The sequence below is a fragment of the Fukomys damarensis genome, unplaced genomic scaffold (assembly GCF_012274545.1).
Source record: "Fukomys damarensis isolate Sample0158 unplaced genomic scaffold, DMR_v1.0_HiC HiC_scaffold_16, whole genome shotgun sequence".
NCBI classification, from domain to species: Eukaryota; Metazoa; Chordata; class Mammalia; order Rodentia; family Bathyergidae; genus Fukomys; species Fukomys damarensis.
Genome location: NW_022900928.1, coordinates 122,415,576 through 122,437,120, shown reverse-complemented (window position 1 = coordinate 122,437,120; position 21,545 = coordinate 122,415,576). Strand labels below are relative to the sequence as shown.

The 21,545-nt window shown below is 37.2% G+C and overlaps 1 protein-coding gene across 3 annotated transcripts in view; it reads right to left on the bottom strand.

Annotated features, from left to right (window-relative positions):
- Positions 1 to 8,181: 8,181 nt before the first annotated feature.
- Positions 8,182 to 21,545, bottom strand: part of Acsl3 (acyl-CoA synthetase long chain family member 3) — a 53,949-nt gene continuing 40,585 nt past the window's right edge. For 2 of the 3 annotated variants that reach the window (XM_010611795.3, XM_033764660.1), the window contains 7 exons: positions 21,114 to 21,253; positions 19,084 to 19,256; positions 17,039 to 17,113; positions 15,828 to 16,019; positions 13,252 to 13,366; positions 11,682 to 11,839; positions 8,182 to 8,501 (listed from right to left, as the gene is read on the bottom strand). In XM_010611795.3, coding sequence (XP_010610097.1) covers positions 8,344 to 8,501; positions 11,682 to 11,839; positions 13,252 to 13,366; positions 15,828 to 16,019; positions 17,039 to 17,113; positions 19,084 to 19,256; positions 21,114 to 21,253 — 1,011 coding nt within the window. In that variant the 3' untranslated portion in view covers positions 8,182 to 8,343. Of the gene's footprint in view, positions 8,502 to 11,681; positions 11,840 to 12,825; positions 13,031 to 13,251; positions 13,367 to 15,827; positions 16,020 to 17,038; positions 17,114 to 19,083; positions 19,257 to 21,113; positions 21,254 to 21,545 lie in introns of those variants that run through there. The other variant, XM_010611798.3, reaches the window with a different exon arrangement.

The following is a 21,545-nucleotide window of genomic DNA, read 5'->3' as shown; positions in this document are numbered from 1 at the left end:
TAATATTAAACTGGGCAAGGTGGTACATGCTTATAATCCCAACACTTGGGAGGTTGAGGCAGGAGCATCACTGTGAGTTTGAGGACAGCTTGGGCTGCACAGTGAGTTCAAGACCAGCCTGAAATGCAAAAATGAGACCCTGTCTCAACAAAACCAAAAAAATTTAAAAATAAAAAATTGTTAAACAAGCTTTGTGTTGTCATGCTTTGAATACTCAGCTATAAAGAAATACGTTAACTACAGTATGATCCACTGCAGATTTAATGTGGCCATTAAATAGGCCAATTTGTGCCTATGCAAATGTCCAACATATACTGTCATGGAAAGAGACAGTTGCAAGATAAATACTATGATCTAATTACATTTTATATTTGTTTGCTTGGGCTACTGCAACAAATGCTACAGAGTGGGCCCCTTAAGCAGTGACATTTTGCTTTGTCACAATTCCAACAGCTGGAGGACACCAGGCAGGTTGGCTTGGGACCCACACTAATGGCCTCATCCTACCTCAGTGACCTGTAAACGTGCCGCTCTGAGGCACAAGGAGCCAGAACTTCCACATGTGCTGGTCAGCCTGTGCTCTTTACAACCCTGTGTGTACATGGAAGACTTTCATTTTCAACCTGTATTTCTGAGCTACCAGAGAGAAATTTTATGAACTTACATTCAAACATTCATTAATTAGCAATTCTGTAAAGCACTCTTACGGTCTTTGGGCAACTTTTGTACTTCTGAAATTTGGTCCAAATGAAAGTGTTTCTCGATGCCATGTGGTGTGGACCCTTGGCCGGTCTGGGAAAGCTGTCCTGAGGTCTCCCCACAGGTCTGGCCGCCAGCCAGGAGCAGGGATGGCAGACCCACACCAAAGCCTGACCTGACACAGACACAGCCAGATGACCCTCAAAAGGCAAAGGAGAGCAGGTCAGCTTTCAAGGGAAGAGTAAGAGAAACCATCCCTTTCTGTGGGAGTGGTTTTAAAAATTAACCAATGATCTACTCTTCTAAAAATAGATTATCAGGAGAAAAAAATACTATCTCATGCCCAAAACATTTTACATTAAAAAGGAGAAGGGACAAGGCACAGCAAATCTACACATAAAGATCCTAGAAAAGAGCTATTTGTAGCCAAAGACCTGCATAATTGTCACAGAAGAAAAATCAAATAATGAATTAGCAAATAGGAAAAAAATAAGATTTAGATCATGAAATAAAAGTATGCAGAGCACGGCAGCAATGGCATGAGTTTTATGCAAGTACAGAAGAGAGACACATATTCATAGATCATACTAAAAAGTCAGAAAAGCCAAAAATTTGATAAATGGTTAGAGTTGAAGTGTACTTTCAAGAAATATAAAGATAAAAGTTTCTGGCTATTACGGGAACATGAAATAGTTTTAGTATTTTTAAGAATTAATTTTGCTACACTGTAAGAAATTTAAAGCTTATAGTCTATATGATAACTACTCTTCATATGAGCTTGAATTTTTACTGTAGAAGTAAAGCCACTGTAAAAAACAAATGTAAAAGAAAGACAGGAACAGAAAAATTTCACCACGGTTCCCTGTCAGCATGTGGAACACTCCCTTCCAAATTTCTCTCTACCAAAGTACACATACACCGCAAGCATACCTCGAATGCTTCCTATTTCGATTTGCACATTTTCTCCCTAAATAATTCATTGTATGAAATAATCCTTACAAAAGGTTAAACTGTTCTCACTTATATAATCAGGTGAATGTTCTATAATATTTGCTATCCTAAAAGCATTTAAATTATTTCCAGCTGGTGATTACTATAAACAAATTCATAATGAAGATTTTGTGCAAACAACCTCAATCCACAATTCTTGAGTGTTTCCTGAGGGCAAGTTTCCTGGAAGTATAAGAAATGGGCAAAACATGAGAATATTTTTCAATTTTTGGTGCATCTTGCTGTCCTGATCAGACTTAAATACATATATGTTTACCAAACTATTGTTCTGTACCCCACAAATACATATAACAATGTTGTCTTAATTTTTTTAATATCTGGAACAACAAAAATAGAAGAAAAAACTCAAAGAAGAAAAAAAACAAGATGCTGGTAGTTACTTTTGATCATGGCCACAGAATGGCTGGCAATATTTAATGTGTGACCCTTTCTGGTTTTATTCTCTGGTGATTGATTCTCAGTGATTTTGTCCCAGTGGTCTCAAGACAGAAACAATCAAACCAGGAGATTATCAGTGGTAACGGCATCAGCCCTGAAGCCAGGCAAAGATAGGCAGGACAGCCAAAGCACCCAGCATGGCGGCCCGTGCCCCCTTGCTCCTGTTGCTCAGAGGAAGAGGGAGCCAAGGGACTCATCCGTGTCAGCACCAGACACAGACATTCTACCCAGGGGCTCCTTCCTATCCTCCTGTTGCCGCCCCTCAATCTGTCAGACCCCTGGTCAACACTGCCCTGCCCTCTGCCATTACCAGTAAGGAGAATGTGGCCACAAGGACTGACAAATAGGTATGGCTCAGAATACTGGCTTATATACATATGTGGGTTATTTTTGTTTAAAAATAAATAAATAAGCAAGCAACCAAGCACTGGAGAGTGAACCCAGGGCCTTTGCACTGAGCTACCAAGCCACCCCAACCCTTTTTTTTTTTGAGACAGGCTCTTTCTAGGCCAATAAATTGCTGTGCTCAAATTTGCAATCCTTCTGAGCTGGGTGTGGTGGTGCACACCTGTAATCCAGCACTTGGGAGACTGAGGCAGGAAGATCCTTGTGAGTTTGAGGCCAGCCTGGACTACACAGTAAGACACCATCTCAAAAAAAAAAAAAATACTCGTAGTCCTGCCTCCACCTCCCAACACTCCCATATATTAAAATTATGAAAGCTAGTTTATTATTTGGACAACGCAGTGCTAGGTGTCACAGAAATCTTTCATTAAAAAGATCACACATCAAAAGAGATGTGCCACAGAAATCTTTCACAGCTGTTTTCTCAACAACTATGAGTTTTTCCACCGAAAGTTAGGAGTCAGAGGCTCAAGTAGGCCCACACATGTATCTCTCCCTGTAAACTTTTATCCTTTAAAACAAATAAAGCTTGGAGATAAAGCTCAATGCCAAGGCCTGAGTTCAATCCCTAGCACCACCAAAAAATAAAAACAAAAGTTTTCATTCATTTAGTTCAGAGCATAAAAGGGGATCTAGAACCAAAAGGTTTTTGAGAGCCACTGCCTTACTCATGTGACAAATCATAACATTCTATATTTGTAAATTATTGGTATAGTATTACTTCTAAAGACTGCCTTATTCTTGATCAATACATTTTTTTTAAATCCTATTTTGAAAATGGGGAAATCTTCATCCATAAAGCATCCTTGGTGAATGAAGAGTCCATTCTGGAAAACTCCACAAACAGGTCAGTTTCTATCTTCACCTGAGCCAGCCCCTGACAAAACACAAAAAAAAAACTCAGGTTGGGAAGAAAGCTTCAAAGGCAGAAGCAAGAGGAGAGCTGCAGCTGCACTTCATCCCTTGGAACATGAGGGACACTTTCCAGCCAAAGGCCATGAATGCGCTGAAAAGGAAAACTTCCAGCATCAAAAGACCCCACACAGACCCACACTGCAGAGAACCTTTCCGTGGAAGTCATCTGTGTGGAAGTATTCATTTTATTGAATAACAAAAGACCACACAGGAGAACCACCTTTCCCTTCTTCACAAGGAACTGAGGACTAAGATAAAAAGGAATCACAGAGAAGCTACTTCTGATGAACCCCACAAAGTCACACAAATCGCTAAATACTGGTATTAGTGGGGAAGGGTTTGCTAAAAGTGTTCTGAACAAGTCTGAACTGGACTAGAAAAAGGCACATAACAGGACAAGGAGGCATGCACACACAGCCATAATTCTGTCCATATTTTCAATCACCTAACAGTTTCTTGCACCATGTTAAGGCACTGGTTGACCCAGGTGGTGGTGAAAAGGATGGGCCTTTGCAACCTATGTGCTTGGACGTGGACTCTTAAAAGGGAATCAGGGAAATGCTTTTCCTTATCAGATTAAGTATTATTACCTGCATGCAGCTATGTGTGTATGCACGGCCTGCTGTTTCACATCATGTAAGAATCTGTTATGGTGTGGGTCTTTTTTAAAAACTGCTCCTGTGAAGGCTTGCTGCCCAGCAGGTAGCACCTTCAGGAGGTGGGGCCTGCGGAAGTGAGGTCCTTGGGATCCTGACCTTTCCCCTCTCATTACTTGTACAACTTGTTCACTCCTGCCATGATGTTCTGCCTCATGACAGGCCCCCAAAACAGGGCCAAGTGACCACGGGCCGAACTTCCATAGTGAGTCAAGCTCTTTCTCCTTAGCTGTCTTGTCACAGCAATGGAAAACCAACACGGACTCTTTTGATAATACACACCTGCCTTATCCTAAAATCATGTATACATTTGGAGCTGGTATTTTAAAAGAATAATCTGAGTAAAGATAATGAAATGAAACACAATACTGTTAATGCAAAAACTTAAAATACAGTGAAGCTCCCAGAAGCTTATGTAAAAATACCTGAGTGTGCTACAGTAGGACTAAAGTCATGCTTTTATTAAAGTGTGTTACTACAAAGTCACATATGACCAGTTTTGCCAGAAACAAACTGACTGGCAGAGTAGTTGCCTTCTGAAACATAACAGCATAACCCTTCCTCCAACCATCATAGGATAAAATATCAGTGCATTGCTTCCATCAAATGTTAATGCTGAATTTATTTACAATCTCTATTTTTATCAGTACTGACTAAACTGCTGACAGCACCGCTTCCTTGCAGTCAAAATCAAAAGGGAGGGACAGGGATTTAACTCAGTGGTTCTGCCACCCACCTTGCAAGTGCCAAGGTCCAGAGTTCAATCCCTGTACCAAAACAAAAACACAAAGGAAAATAAAAAAAACCAAAAGTGAGAAATGAAAAGGAGAAACTCAAGGATTACGGCCAAGTTAGAACACATGAACACTAGGAAATAAAATTAAGAACACAATTGTTACAACTGTTACATCCTTCAGATGGATTGCTAGGCCAGGAAAGAAAATTCCTCAAACTTCTTTTTCAACAAGTATTTCAGCAATATCAATTGAACTTTGGCTTTGCGGGGGGAGGCTTTTCTTTTTCAGAAAAACTATAAATTGTTTTAGTATCGGAAACCTTCATTTTTACTTATCTTTACTCTTCAAACGTCAAAGTCCACACCACGTAGCGATGAATCTCCTATGACGTATAGCCCCTCAGGACAGTAATAATGAACACAAGAAGTGAACTCACGGTAAATGACACTTCAGTGTGATCCAATTTGTACACTGCTCCAAGTGGGCCCATCTATAAAACACCAGATGTATACAACGTTCTTATCAAAGGAACCAACACCTTTTCCAAAAAAATTTAAAGTTGTATCACAGGGATTGTTTAAAAGCTGTAAAATCTTGAGTATTTTAGCAGCAAGCAGAGTTATTCCACGTTAATTTGTTAATGTTTTTAAACACTGCTGAAAAATTACAAATTTCAGAGGACATCATGGATATCAACTTCAGTATTTATAAAACAAAGCAGTATTTAGAAGGGTAGATACCACTTTGTTCTACTGTCAGTAAAATTTTTTAATTAATTTTAAGGTAAAAAAAAAATTATGGGGATGGGGGAGAGGTGGCAGCCAGTAGTCTGCGGACTCTAAACTGCTGTACTTACTGTAACATGAAATGCTGAAGGATTCTCCATAAAACTTGGGATTTCCAGAAACCAGTACTGAAGAACATGTTTTAGGATTCATATTCTACTTTCATGTATGCATATTAGATTTAGGAATTTCAAAATAGTTTTCCTGAAGTATTACCTCATTTATGCAATATTTCTTGTCAAACAGTTGTGGGATGAGATTGAACCGAAAGCCTCTCCTATGCTAAGTAAGTGCTCTATACCCACCCCTTTTTAAGACAAGGCTTCACGAAGTAGCCCAGGCTGGCCTCCAACTTGTGATCCTCCTGGCTTAGCTCCCAAGTAGCTGGGATTGATTACAGATATATGTCACCACACACTTGTTAACTGACCAACTTTTCTTCTTGAAAGGGGAATAAGGATTTGATCTTTCAAATCACTAAAGATGGTTTGGATTAGGAAGTGATTTGAAAGGAAAGTTCACTTATTAATGTTCTATTGTTGCACTGACCTCTGACATCTACCCTTTTAGGACTGAAAGGAATTATGCAATTTAATCATACACAAAAACAAATGTGACTTAACAAAATTAAAGCAGCAGCATGAGTTGTTTTCCTCTGGATCAGAGGTAAGCCACCTATTCATCTGACATTTCATCTTATGCATTAGGTTTTCTTTAAAGCATTAGAGCTTCTGTTTAATTATAATGTTTTTATTTATGAACACAGCTATTCTAAAAATGAAGCATTATAAACAAATTCTACCTACTCTTTTTATTTTATTTTATTTTATTTTTTATTTTTTTGGTACCAGGGATCGAACTCAGGTCCTTGCGCTTACAAGACAGGCCACCGAACCGCTGAACTAAATCCCCGCCCTGCTGTTTTTAGATCACAGCATGCTGATACAAAGAAGTTCCATTTGCTTTCTTCCCTATGTTTACTTCTTGTGGCAGTTTTCCCCCAAACATCAAAATTTGAACTATGACAGAGAGAAATACTTAAAACATAGTACAAATACACAATATAAGGAATACAAGGGTTGAAAACCAAAGAAAAAACATACTGCAGTATCTCTGGACATGTTGTGATCTGACAAGGTTCCCAACTCCTCTCCCTCGGCCTTGATCTGTGTTCCCCGCTTCTACATTTCCTTTTCTGCCTGTTGATGCCTGAACTAAGTAAGAATCAAGAGAATAACTAGTCTGACATGAAGAATGTGGTGTCTATGACTTTTTAAATCCTAATATGAGCATCTTAGTTCATGCAAAATTAGTCTTAATGATCTAGAAATAACAATACATATAAAGGCTTACCAAGTGTGTTTTTTGAGTCACAAGTAACTTGACATGAATCAAAATCAAATCTTAACACACTTCATTATAAAGCTAAATTCTTTTGTATCTTAGAATGCTATTACTAGAAGCATTCTAAATTATTTCACTTTCCAGTAAAGATTGTGATATAAAGTGCTCTGTAATAAGCTATCACTTAGTATCTTTTTCACACACACAAACATCAGTGCAAACTATTTAAAAATACCAATTTAAAAATTAGACATATAATTAAATATCTCCAATAAAAATAGTCTAGGGGTATTGGGGGTAGAATAATTTTCTATGATTGAATGTGTTCATAAATGTAAACAATTAAATGTACATGTGGCCAATGAAATAAAACATAACCTTCTATCCTTTGTTTTTGAAATTCTACTCTTTTCAGAATTGTGCCCATTTGATCTTGGCTACTTTCCTGAACACATCTGGAGAGTACGTTATCAAAGACTACTTGTCAACTGGTGCTACATCTGCTGTATCCTGTGTCTCCTTTATTATGAAACCATGGCTCCCTTCCACTATTGCTATTTTGCTTCATGCAGTACCAAACTATATTTCTTCCCAATAAAAAATAAATGCATAGCTTGGCATGCTGGTGCACGCCTATAATCCCAGCACTTGGGAGAAGCTTATGCAGGATGATTGCCACAAGTTCGAGACCAGCCTGGAACTACATAATGAAACCTTGTCTCATAAATAAATAAGGAAAGAAGGAAACATAAAGAAGACACTGGCAGGCATATATTCACAAGATCTCAGTTTCTTAAAACATAAGTGTGGGTATATTTATTTCTCTCAAATGCATACAAGACAATAATTATACAACAAGTCTTTTGTTCAACAATGATTTGATTCATAAGCATTTTAAATTTACATAATTTCACATCAATACCCTTGTATTTTTAAATACATTAAGTAAAAAAGCCCCCAAATAACCAATTTTTATATTCTCATTTATCCCTCTATACATCCAAACTTTAAAAAGTTACAAACTGAACATTATACAGAACATATAAATCATGTTTAAAAACTTGAGGTTTTAAAATCACTGCTCCCCCAATATGATCCAGAAAATTTCTCCTGACAAGCAGTCATAGGTGGTGAAGTAAACCGAAAGAGGAAAAAGAAATCAGAGACAGACACAAAGTTGCTGTCTTAGTATTTTACTAAGCCTGTCAGTTAAAAACGGTGATGTCATGAGAAATAACAGTTTAGAAGTTTAACACGAAGAACGGAGTTTGCCTCACAGTTTAAGACATGCATTTCAAGTATTTTCCTATTTGATCTGAGCTCACTGCAGCAAACTGATGCCAGAAGGGATAATTATTTTCTTCCATACATTCGCTCAATGTCCGCCTGGTAATGTGTTTTAAGCTCTTTGCGTTTCAACTTGAAGGCATCTGTCACCAGACCAGTTTCAGGGGTCCACGGTTCAGGGCTCAAACGAATTTTTACTGGAATTTCAAACTTTTCCAGGCTTGCTGAGATGATTAAAAAAATGAAAAAGGAATTAAAAATGTGCACTTAAAGTTCTTAGCAAGTAGTACAACTCCCCTAGTAGAACAGTCACCAAAATCCACAACCATGTACCTCATTTCTAAGTAACGCAGTTCTCAAAAATAAGTGTGAAGGAAGGAAAAAAGCACAAGAACTAAAATAGAAAAATAATTTTTAACTACTTATCAACAGGAAATTAAGTAAAATTATAGTTCAGTCATAAAATGGAATATATTTATCATTAATAATGACCTAGACTCATATGGGTATCCAATCTATCAACAGGGCATCCAATCAATCAATGTTAAGAGAAAGGCAAGTTGCAGCACAAAGCTGGGTACTAATGCATCGATATTTGCTGGATGAAGGAATACTCACCAAGTATAAACCATATACCTCTAGGACTGGGATCCAAGAGAAAGGAAAGAGAATTTTATTTTACAATTATTTTAGAAATTAAAAAGTTATAAAAGTTTGAAGAGAATTTTGTTATTAAGCCAGAATAGTCACTTGTAGAGACAGAATGCTTACTCGCTAGTGTACTGCTAACACACTCTAATAGCTAACAGATTTATAACAGAAGATGAATGAGGGAGGTAGGAAGAGAGAAGAGGAAAGGGCCACATCAGAAGGAGGTTGAGAGACATATGGTTTTGAAGAAACATGTTGTTTAATACAACTGGCTTTTGGAACAGGAATGTAGCTCAGTAGTGCTGCACCTGCCTGGCAAGCACAAGATCCTGAGTTCGATTCCCAGCACCAAAAAAAAAAAAAAAAGACTGGCTTATTTTAAAGTATCATTCAACATGTATGTATTGTAAAAAAATGAGTACTGTATAAGAAGCTTTATTAAACATTCTTAGAAAAATACAAAAGAATAGTTTCCACTCTCAAGTGGCATGCATTACAACATACGGAAAAATGAAAGATAGAATACAAAAAGCCAGTTCCTAGTCCTCCACCGCAGACATCAACTTAACAATAATACACAGACCCATGTACTGCCTGTGTGAGAAACTCAGAAACCAGTTAAGAGGTTCTTGTACTCCAGGAAAGTATAATCCATCCACACTGATGTCTGGTTTAAAAAAAAAAATGTGGCATTCGCTTGCCAGAGCTCTCTTCAGCACAGTACAGAGGAATAGGGAAGAAACCTCCAACATTCTGACTTCTGTCATGTGACAGAAAGAACTAGTTTCTGTCTTACCCTAATCAAAGCACTAACAGGAAGAGGGCACCAAGATGGACTGTCTAGAACAAAGGCATACAGTAACAGAAGCACATGCCAGGGGGAGTGCAAAGTAAAAACCAGCAACTCTCTTCAACTAGATTTGAAATCCAGAGAGGATGCATCCCTACAAAATAAAGCATAGATGGCTCCAGAATCTGTAGCAGGGCTGAGTAGAGGAAAGTCTTCCCAGCATAAAACCAGATTGCAAACACTAAGAAAGGTGGCTGATTTTTCAGAAACGAGTCTCAATAATAAGAGATACATTAAAAACAGCGAAATATAGCCTATTTGGCCTATAAGAAATCAAATTAAATCTCCATAAACTGTGCCCAAAGAAACAAACATGTAAATTTTCTGGATAAAGAACTCAACGGTCATAAAAATGCCTCATGAATTAAAAGTAAGCACAAATAGAAAACTAGACAAAAATGGGGGAGGGGGTCTTAAGTCTTAGAAGAAAAGCCTGCAAGCTAAAAAAGATGTGGGATAACCTAGTAAATTACTGACAAGAAAAAAAAAACAAAAAACTGCCAGGTTTACCTGGCAAACCAGTGGTCAGAATGTAAAACAGTGCCAGCACTTTGGAAAACTATTCAGAAAACATTGGGAAAAAATCTTTTAGAAGGTTTTCTGGCTATTCTCCCCAAAGGCTAATATAAAGTTAACCTATATCCCATCAATTCCACTCATCAGGCACCTCTCCAAGAGGAAATCGCATGTGTCTACACACAAGCCCAAACGTGGATGTTCATCGAGTCTTAAAACCACCAAAAGTGAAAACAACTGTCCCCTGGCTGCTGTATGGATGAACAAAATGCAGCATATGTCCATAGTTATTACTTGGCAATAAAAGAGAATGAGGCACTAATACAGACTGCAGCACGGAGGACTCTGAAAACACTCTGCTACGTGAAAGAAACCAGTCACAAGGTATAGTCTGTACGATTCCACTTATGTAAGATCTCTAGAATAGGCAAACTCATAAAGAGAAAATTACTTAGTAGTTTTTGAGAGACAAGGATTTGGAGGATAAACAAGAACGGCTGATAACCTAGACATGGAGTGTGTTTCTGGGAGACAACGGTACTGTAACACTGACTGCAGGGGTGGATGTACAGCTAGGTGAGCACAGTGCAGTGCACTAAACACTATGGAGTTGTGCATATTAAACATTAAGTCATATGCAAGTTGACTATATCTTAATAAAGCTGTTAAGCATGAAAGAAGCAAAAACTGTATTATGCTTAGTTTTCAATGTTCCAGTACTGTATTTTACACAGAAATTATGTAGGTTTTTTTAGGGAATATCCATTAATTAATTCAATCAATTTAGCATCAGTCCAAGATTGTTCAAGGTGATACACTCTGAAACAAAATTATGGTTGAAATACAAGGCCAGAATAATGTCTCCATTTGATTAAATCAAATTTACATTTTTCACAGTCTTATAAGACATCCAAGTAGAATAAAAACACATTTGTATTATACTTACTGCTGTCCTAAAAGAATAGCTATTTTTATTAAGCCAACTGTATTAAACTGGTCTTGCACAAAAAGAAAGAAAAAGAAACAATACAGCACAGAGAACAGCATATTACCAGTAAACTAACAATGTACAAAACTCCAGTAAGACACTTGGATTGTTCACCATGGTCTAGTGTGGCCAGAAAACTGAGCAGGAAGCCAAGGACTAGGTCAGAAAACAGGCAGAAAGGACGAGGATATTCCAGACATGTACACCTGTTTGAACCAAGGGAACGGATGATGTGTGTATTCTCCAGAGGGGCTTGAACGGGAGATCGATGCATCTATTAATGGCAGAAATGGTCTCTGAGCAGGAAAGATTGAATCCTGGCCCTCCCAACAAGCTAAATAGATATTAAGTATTGTCTTACTGCCCCACTTCTCAGAATTAGCTTCACAGAACACTCACCTGAAACAGCAGCTTCAGAAAGCACTTTAAGGACCTCATTTTCCATTTCACTACTGTTACACAGCTCTTCCCAAGTCCCCTTAAGTCCTTTCCTTTGAGCTAGTTCTGTTAGTTCCTTTTGATTTGGCACAACAAATCCAATGACATAAGAATGATAACTGAAACAGATGAAGAAAACTTAGCTGAGGCACAGAATATTATTATTACCTTAAAAAGTTACTGATTATCTTGACATTTAGTAAAGCACTACTATCTTTCTTAATGCATGTGCCATGCTTAGTTCTGAAATACCCATTTCAGGTAACACCCAGTTTTATTGTTTGATTCAAAATTTATTCTAGAGTTCAGTGGTGCTTAAATAAACTTCAATCTGACCATGACAAATTTCAAGTATGTGTAACTCCTATGAATAGCACCATGCACACATTTTTAAAAAGAAATTTACAAATATTTAGAGACCCAGAAAAAAATCATTAAATCAGAAATGGCAACAGGTTAAGAAAAAAATAAAATCTAACGTAAATCAGGTAGTGTATCTAAAGAAACTTGGTAACAATTCAAAATAATGTGCTATATATCCTTTCTCTTTGGATACTGTGAGAATGGGTATTGACACAGGACCTGTAAGTATGCCCAGAGGCAGACATTTTTCTGAAGACCGTAAAACTTTAACCTGAAGAAATGGCACCAGCATTAGGAAGAAAAGGGTAGTGCCAGTTATAATGAAAGTAAAAATCCAGATTTGTAGCATCATTAAAGAAAACACGAAAGAGCTTTTAAAAGAGCAGAATCATTTAAAGATCAATGTACAGGTAACGTCTATGCAAATAATCCCAAATCCAAAAAGCTCTAAAATCTAAAACATTTTTTGTTCTAAGCATGTGAGTAAGGAGTTCAACCTGAAGTTCATCTTTAAACTGGGCTATACCCCTCAAGTCTGATTCTAAGTTGTTTTCATACTTGATTTTATTTTCATTTAAATGTCAACTGTTGTACCTCACCAGAAAAATATCCAATCATTATCACTGGAGTATAATTAGTAAGACCAACACTATTATGGAAAATATAGTCAGAGTTTTAATCTAAAGTTCTAACACATTTTCAAAAAACAGTTCTAGGATTTTACCATATGAGCACCCCTTTCCAGCTGCCTATATCATCATCAGCCGTGGTGGTACGGGTTTAGCCACAATTTAATATAACTCCAGGTGGGCGGCTCCCAGCCCTCGCCCCAGGCCCAAGCAGGTGAAAGCTGAAGGCAAGGTAGTAAGTACTGAAAAGTAGGCCACTTGCTGACATTTCTTTAAGACTGGACTGTTTTGTGAAGCTTCCTTGTGCAGGACAGCCAACTAGGAAGAAAGATTTTATTTTCAACTCTCTATCACAAAGGACATTCATAGAGATGTAATAAAGGAGAAACAGACACAGAGAAAATGATGACAGGATGTCCTTGGACATCACAGCAAAGGAAGCATTCTCAGAGTATTTATAAAGAGGCCCACAAAAGGTAGAAACCCTTATGGCGCACCCAGCGCACAAAGTACCAGCAGCATGAACTCTACTCACTTACCTGTTTGCGTACGCACAAATGTTATCTATCAGCGGGAGATTCTTTAGAGCTGCCTCTACTTTCCCAAGAGAAACATACTCTCCAGCCTGCAGTTTTACAAGGTCCTTCTTCCGATCTGTGCAAAACAAAGGCAGGGAGAATGAAATGTTGAGAATATTAATAACAGCCTAATACATACAAACACTGGCTATTTACTAAGTAATTTGCTGTCAAATCACTTAACAGTTTCCTAAATTGCCCATAAAATGTTACAATAAAATTAAAAGTATATAATAAAATTAGGTGCTGAGTTTTGCTTCCAGTACATTCTGCTCAACAGGTATGTTTATGGTACCTATCCATTAATGCTAGGCAGGTGACAACGTGGAACACTAGCAGCAAGTCCACATCTACCTGGAGAGAAGTATTAACACAAAAACAGATTACTTCACCCCATATGGTAGCACTAAGTGGTAAGACTCTGCAACTTGTGGCTTAGGAACAATTTCTGCAGGTGAGATCCTAGCTGAGTCTTAAGGGAAGAGTAAGAGGCAGCCAGGTGGGATAGCACCGACAAAGGCCAGAAGTGGATCAGCTCAAACTACTGCGTGCAAGAAGAGAGAAACAAATGAAGCAAGTGAGGAAGTACACGGTGGTCTTCTCCTAGCGGACATTAACCACTGAACAGTTTGTTTAAATACTGACTATCTGGAGTGTCACTTGGGCAGGCGTCATTTCAAACAGTCCTTGTTTGCACAAGATACACTTGTACATCTGTTTGTTTTATATCAACTGTTTTTTGCATACTTTTTTATTTAGAATGTTTTATTTGCCTTTGATGTTTGTATAAATTCTGGTTATATTTCTTTACGAAATTATTTGTCAAAAATAACATAGTTTTGTGATATAATCTATAAAAAATTTTAGCCTTAGTACGTTAGATTTAATTTTTATACTTCTCCAAAAATCAGTGCTGTTCTTTTACAATACAAAATGGACACATTTGGGACACTGAGACTGAATAGGAAGGAAGTGCCAAAAGATCTCCAGAAGAAAAAACTGAAAAAGGAAGAAATGTTAGTGTATCAGAGAAGAAAAGTCTTTGTTATGAAATTGAAAGACAAAAGATGTTGTCTTATTGTCAACTGTTTATAATGTAGAAATGCTAGAACGAAATTTTAAAAATTCCAAGAGTGGTCAAATTCTATGGGTAGTGGTAACACAGTTGACCAACATCTAACAAACAATCCTGTAATTAAAAAGCAAGGAAAGGGCTGGGGATTTAGCTCGGTGCCACCATGCCTGCCTTGCAAGCACAAGGTCCTGAGTTCGATCCCTGGTACCAAAAAGAAAAAGCAAGAAAAAAATAGTATTATAAAATACTTATATAACTTCTGGACCAAACAACATGGAACTTGTCTGTTATTTACTCAAAACAAGGTGGTTCAAAAAATCATTTACAACTTAGATTAGGTCTTGCAGGCCAAATAAGTGAAAAATATGGGATGGTGAAACACCCACCATTCATCAACATCTTCACTATTACAGGTAGACATTTTATTGATGTTGTATCATCCACAGAAAAAAAGGAAAGGCCAATATGACAGCATAAAGAGTATTTGTCAAAGAAAGACAATAATGCAAAAAGAATGTGGAAAGAGAATAGATACTACTGTCCAGATTGTAATGTTGTATTGTATATTCAATGTTTTAAGATATACCATACACAGAAAAATTATTGAATAAATGTAATAAAATTGTCATTTTAATATTTCCAGTTATCTTATAAAAATTAATGAAAAAATATTCAATTTTTGGTCATCCTGTATTTAAATAATTGGACTGGTAAGTGGTTGAAGAGTACTCAGCAAGAAAGTGATCTGGCAAGGTCAGTGGTGAACTATCACACAGTGGCAAGGAGAAGGTGTGTTAGGGAAGCATGATAACAGGACTTTCCTGCACGGGGTGGCAGAGATGCAGGCCTAACCTACAGACAGAAAGACAGAGAAAGAGTGTGATGTCAGGGCATCACTTCTGTATCAGTGGGATCCGGGACAGAAATGGGAGCTCAATGGAGGGAAGAGTACTGCCCTGCATCTCTTCCTGGGCTTCTGGTTAGCACAATGGGATACAGATGCTCTTAACTGAAAAGAGGCCTTAAGAGGAGAAGCCCCGGAAGGTTAACTTTTGCCTCATATGGGTTATGTAATACGTGAGCAGCCAGGTTTTCCTTTTTTTTCTTGGGTAAGGCAGAGGACTAAATTCAGACTGGAAAGCCCTGCTTAATAACTTATAAATGTCAAGCAATTCACAAGAAATGAACACTCCCAGCCTGAGCAGGAAAGAAATCCAAAGTGATTTAATAGCACTTAAAAAAACACTGCTGGTAAACACCTTTTGGCATCTCATAAGACCTCAAGCCTCATCAATTCCTTAGTCCTTATTAAAAGTTTCTGTGTTCTTCTAGCGAAGACACAAGAGATGATACCATCATCACTTAAAGACATAATCTTACATTATTACACAGCTTCTCTAAAGACTCAGTAGCAGAAAGCCACCTGAGTGTCAGGCCCTTTCAAAAAGATCCAATTACTCACCAATAATCTTCAAACAACCATCAGGGTCAAACTCTCCAATGTCCCCAGTACAGAGCCACCTCTGCCCATTTTCATCTTCAAAAAAGTCAGCTTTTGTTTTTGCTTCATTTTTGTAGTATCCCATTGTCACATTTTGGCCACCAATAAGAATTTCCCCTCTGGGGTGTGGTTTATCAGTATTAAAGTATCCACCTAATAAACATAGAATAATGTAGAATTAGTCCAGTACTTTTGTCACTGTGATTCCCACATGAAAATGGTACATTTTATTTAGTTTCTAAATAGGAGTATCTTATTTAACCCAATTAAGGCTTTCCAAAGGAAACAAGGCAGACACTAACTGACCAAAATTTATAAACAAGGGCAATATTTTAGTCGCTTACCCATAAGCATTTAGCCTTTTTGTCCTCTATTCTATTATGGGAAATTATTACAAATACTACATGGTTACATTTTTTTTTGATGTTTCTGTAGTCTTAAATACCATGCTTATAAAGTGATAAAAGTATTAAGTCAAGCAGTATATAACAGCCAATCTCTGCATAAAGTCAATTGACTACAAACTTAGAAGATTTGTTAATACAATTTTAGACTGATTCGAAGCTTTATTGGATATTTTCACTAATTGTGCTAAAAAAAACATTTGAAAAATTACTTTGGAGCCTTACCACCTCTTTATAGGAAAAGCAACCCTCAATATAAATCACAGATAATCAGTATACTTTATTATACTTAAATACATTTTTAAAAAGTAATATATACTTTACAGTGCATAAACAACAAATCTTTATGAAAGTAGAGTAAAAATTTCCTACTGATAATTCTAGGTTTAAGCTCTCAGAGAAAAGAAATTAAAGGAAAAAAAGAAAAGAAAAATGTAAAAATTCTCATGGGAAAAAACATGAGAATGCTTCTACAAAATCAAGTTACCATTCTTAATTTATTAACATTTTTCATTTACACACATTTCTTAAGTTTCTGCTATACTTCTTACTTGCACCTATATAATAAGCAAAATAACTCTTCAAAACTATTTTTGAAACAATATAAATGCATCCATATAGCTCTAGATAAAATATATTTTATGAAGAACAAAAATGAGCACTTGTGGTAGATTTTATATTCTAAAATAAGGAAGAAAATAAAGCACACCTCTAACTTTATAAAGTCTAATCTTATAAAAATACTACGTGGTTGAAATAGGTTCTCACCTTCCTCCCAGTTCTTTAATTTGATTTCACAGCAAACTAATGGTGCTCCGACTCTGCCAGTATTGTAGTCCCACACTAAGATGCAAGAGAGAAACATGTATTTGAAAACAGTAGTTAAGAAGTTGCTTCATTTTTCTATATTATTAAAAATGATAGTTTACCCCATGCTTGGATAACCCCAGAGAATCCTTAAACGCACAAGTCACAAACTGGTAAAGCAGGGGCTATGTGGTCTCTGCAGTACAATGTGAATTAATTACTACCATTTTTTTTAAAACAGGAAATTTTTTTTGTGTGTCTGTTTGTTGAGACAGGGTCTCACTATGTAGTTGAGGCTGACCTGGAACTCACTATGTAGAGCAGGCTGATCTCAAACTCAAAGCAATCCTCCTGCCTCAACCTCCCAGAGTACTGGGATTACAGGTGTACGCCACCACATCCGGCTAAGAAATTTTTTAATGTAAGTGTGAAACCTACAGCAAAAGAGGCCCACATTTCAGGCACAGCAACAACTGAAGCCCTATGAGACGGGGCCGCTGTACTTAGCTCCCCTGGAATTCTGAACCATCATGTGCTCCTACTGCAGAGCCCAGCACATCTGAGGAAGTAGCTGCTGCTTCGTATCCCATCTTGCAGGGTGATGCAGCACAGTGGTTTATCTATTTCACTCTCTACAGGCCTCAAACCACTGAAGAACGACTCCGCCATCGACCACCCAGTACCGCCATTCCAGAGGGAAACTGCAGCCTGCCTCACATCAGCTTATGTTCTCACACCCCATTTAAATTCAAACAGGCTGAAGCTCCGAGTAGGCTGAAGAACAAGACCAAAAGCTTCCAAGGATCTAGGAAATGAACCCCCAGTGCTACGAGTTACTACTGCATTATCACTCAAAGAGCAATCAAAGCGATTAAGAAGCTGATTATGTAACAAAACTGCCATTAATAACATAATCTGTTACAAACTAATCACACATTTATTGATTCTTAAAAACAGAAGAAATTAAGTTTCTACAAAAGCAACTACTTATGAGTGTATTTGTGATTGCTTATATCCTGCAAATGAGATAAGTAACTCCCAAAACTATATAGAGAACACTACTAAAAAACAAGAAGATAATGAAGTAATACAAAATAAATCTGGCAGGGCATGATGGTACATGCCTGAAATCCCAGCACTCAAGAGGCGGAGGCAGGAGGATCTTTGTGAGTTCCAGGTCAGCCTAGGCTAAATAGTGAGTTCAAGGATAGCCTGAACTACACAGTGGGAACCTTGTCTCAAATAACCAAAATAAAACAAAAAACTAAATTTTGTAAAAAAAATCTAAGAATGGTATAAAGAAGCATTCAAGATAAGTAAGAGAAAATGCTCACTTACTTAAATACTCAGTATTTATCAATAAGCATCTAGAAAATACAAAGAGAAGCATAGCTTTTTCTAACAGTTCTGGAAAGCAAAATAATGCTGCTGTGAGGGGAGCACACAGGACACTCACCCGAGAACCATTGACCAGCAGTGGACCTCTCCTCAACCAGGACTAGGGTAAATGCTGGCCATGACACTGTTAAAAATCTAGTTTCTTTCTATACTTACTTTGAAACAGCCATAAATATTTCCGAATCTGAGCCTTAATATACTTCACAATGAAGGGGAAAACATTTTTGTCTATGTAAAAAGAAATTTAATAACTGATGTGAGAAAATACATGTACATAATACAAGCAATGCTTGTTACTAAGGCTTCTTTTCCAGAACATAATTTTTAATACTACATCTAATACAGTCTAAAACTGTGCATCAATGATCATAGTACCTAGAGTTTACTATTATTCTGCTATACAAAAACCTACACAGGCCGGGGATTTAGCTCAGCGGTTCTGTGGCCTGCCTTGCAAGGGCAAGGACCCGAGTTCAATCCCAGGTACAAAAAAAAAAAAAAAAAAAAAAAAAAACCCTACACTACTCTTCTCTGGCACAGTTTTAGAAAACAATTCATAGCTGAAACTATGCCACAAACTGCACCCCACAGATTCAGGGGGAACTAACCTTCCGTGATTGTTCCGGCCCCCGTGGATTCTGTGAGTCCATAGCCCTGACCCACGGGACAGCAGAAACAGATGTTCATGAACCTCTGTGTAGTCGCAGAGAGCGGAGCGCCACCACACAGTAGAAGGCGAATGTTTCCCCCTAGCAGGCTTCGCACTTTCCGGAAAACAAAGCTAAAAACATACACAAATAAAAGTAGGAGAATCACAGGATTTTAAAGTTGAACGGGACATGCCAAATCTTTCCAATAATCTCAATTTCATCACAGAAAATTTTGTGATTCTGTGACCCACCCAAGAAGGTCACACAGCAACTTCACAAGCCCCTCCTGACCCACTACCTAAATTTGATTTGTAGCAGTAAATAATATGATTTTCCTTACTTTATTTATGGGGGTGGGCAGCGTTGAGGATGATCCTGGGAATTCTTGTGCCTTGCACATGCTAGGCAAGTGCTTTAACACTGAGCTACATTCCTATTCCTTTCTCTGAGTCTGGGTCTTGCTAAAAGTACACCTGTAATCCCACCACTCAGGAGGCTGGGGCAGGAGAATTGCCACAATTTCAAAGCCAGCCTGGGCTACATAGTGAGTTCAAGGCCAGGATCAACTACATAGCAAGATTCTCTGTCTCAAAAAAAGAAAAAGAAAAAGAGAAGAAATTGCTATTTGAATTTAACATTGCCAGATTTAGTTTTGTATAGTAATGGAAACCCCTTGTTTACTGTCACAGCAATTCATTTTACATCATTATACAATATATATTAATACTGAACAATTGAGGCCAGAGATTTAGCTCAGTGGCACCATGCCTGCCTTGAAAGGACAAGGTCCTTAGTTCAATCCCGGGTGAACAATTTTGTTATCTTTAGAAAATCTATTACAGGCAATTAATTCATTAATTAATAGATATGTGTACTTATTTGTAGTCAACAATCTGACGTTAAAATTTCACTAATTCAATTCTGAAGTGTTTGTTTTTAAAAAGTTCTAGCAGCCCAGCATGCATTTTAAAAAGAAAACAATTCAAACATGTAATTGATATGTTCCTAAAAACATACTAATTAAAAGATTTTTTACGATCTCAATCTAAAAGGGTAAGGGGAGTGGCCTGCGGGCACAGCTGAAGTGGGGGGAAGCACTTCCTGAGCACGAGCAAAGCTGAGGCACCAGCACAAACACGGAAGCAAACAAACCTGGGAGAAAGCTGAATGCTACGTGGCAACTGCTTTTCAAAATTATATTAACAGACTTTTCACAGAAATTTACATAGCTTGCTAAAGATCTATAACTATCGGCAGGAAAACAACTTACAAAGTTCTAGATAGTGTGAAACATCTGAAAAATGTATTTAATTTCCATAAAAATAATTTGAGTGTCATACTTTCATTTTCTAATTTCTAAATTATTCAATAATAAAATCACAAACTTACTTACTCTACACTACAAGCTGGGGTAAACTAATCATTAACAAGTTTAAGCATAAAATAGTCAGTCATGGACGTCATTTTATAGTCATATTGAAGTAAATTTAAAAACAAAGAAAAGTTTAATGCAAAGTAATTAAACTCACCTAATTTTTCTCATCAGACAAAGCACAATATTGAAAATTGCAAAATTAGAAGTGAAAAGTTTCAAATTCTTGCACAACATGGATTTTAACATGTCTCCACTGGCTTGAACCACCAATGGTACAAGGATGATTGTCCTACTGGGCAACTTGTACCACTAGAGGTGCAAACAGATCTGTATTGGTCTTTTTACTAATAAAATTAATGAAAAGCCTCTCAATGGTACAGTCATGCATGTATCACGGATGATTCAAACTGTCCAGCAGCAAGACATATGAATTACAGCCCCATCGTGAAGGTGTTAAAGAGTCCCTTTAACTTTTTTGAGTGCCTTTGACTTTAAAAAATGTATTTATTCCTTGTAACAATCTCACTGTATTGGGCTGCCAATGTGAACTAAATCATTCACTAATCAAGGGCAGCAGGGAGGAAAGAAGGCTGGCATACAGGCCATTACTTACCGGTCACACAGTGGGGTATTATACCCTTTTGAAATCTGCTCCATTTTATAATTATAGGCCAGTATAAACAAGTTCCGTTGAAAACTACTCATTTCATTCACTTTATTCATGACATTTTTGTAGATCCGATCCATGATTTCCTAGATGTATAAAAATGATCTTATAATTGATAACTGCCTTAAATATTTAAATATTAACATCTAATTAACATTTCTATTGATATTAAGGCATTCTAAAAGATATAGTCTGCCAGGACCAAACTTTATAAATACAGCGACAATCTCTTGTAATTTAAAAATGAAACTGCCATAAAAAATAATTTTAACAGCACAAACATATCTAGGTACATGCATGAATATATTTAGGTATACATATGAAGGAAAGATAAAAACACCTCACAACAGGAATGTACCACTGAGATTCTTTATATTG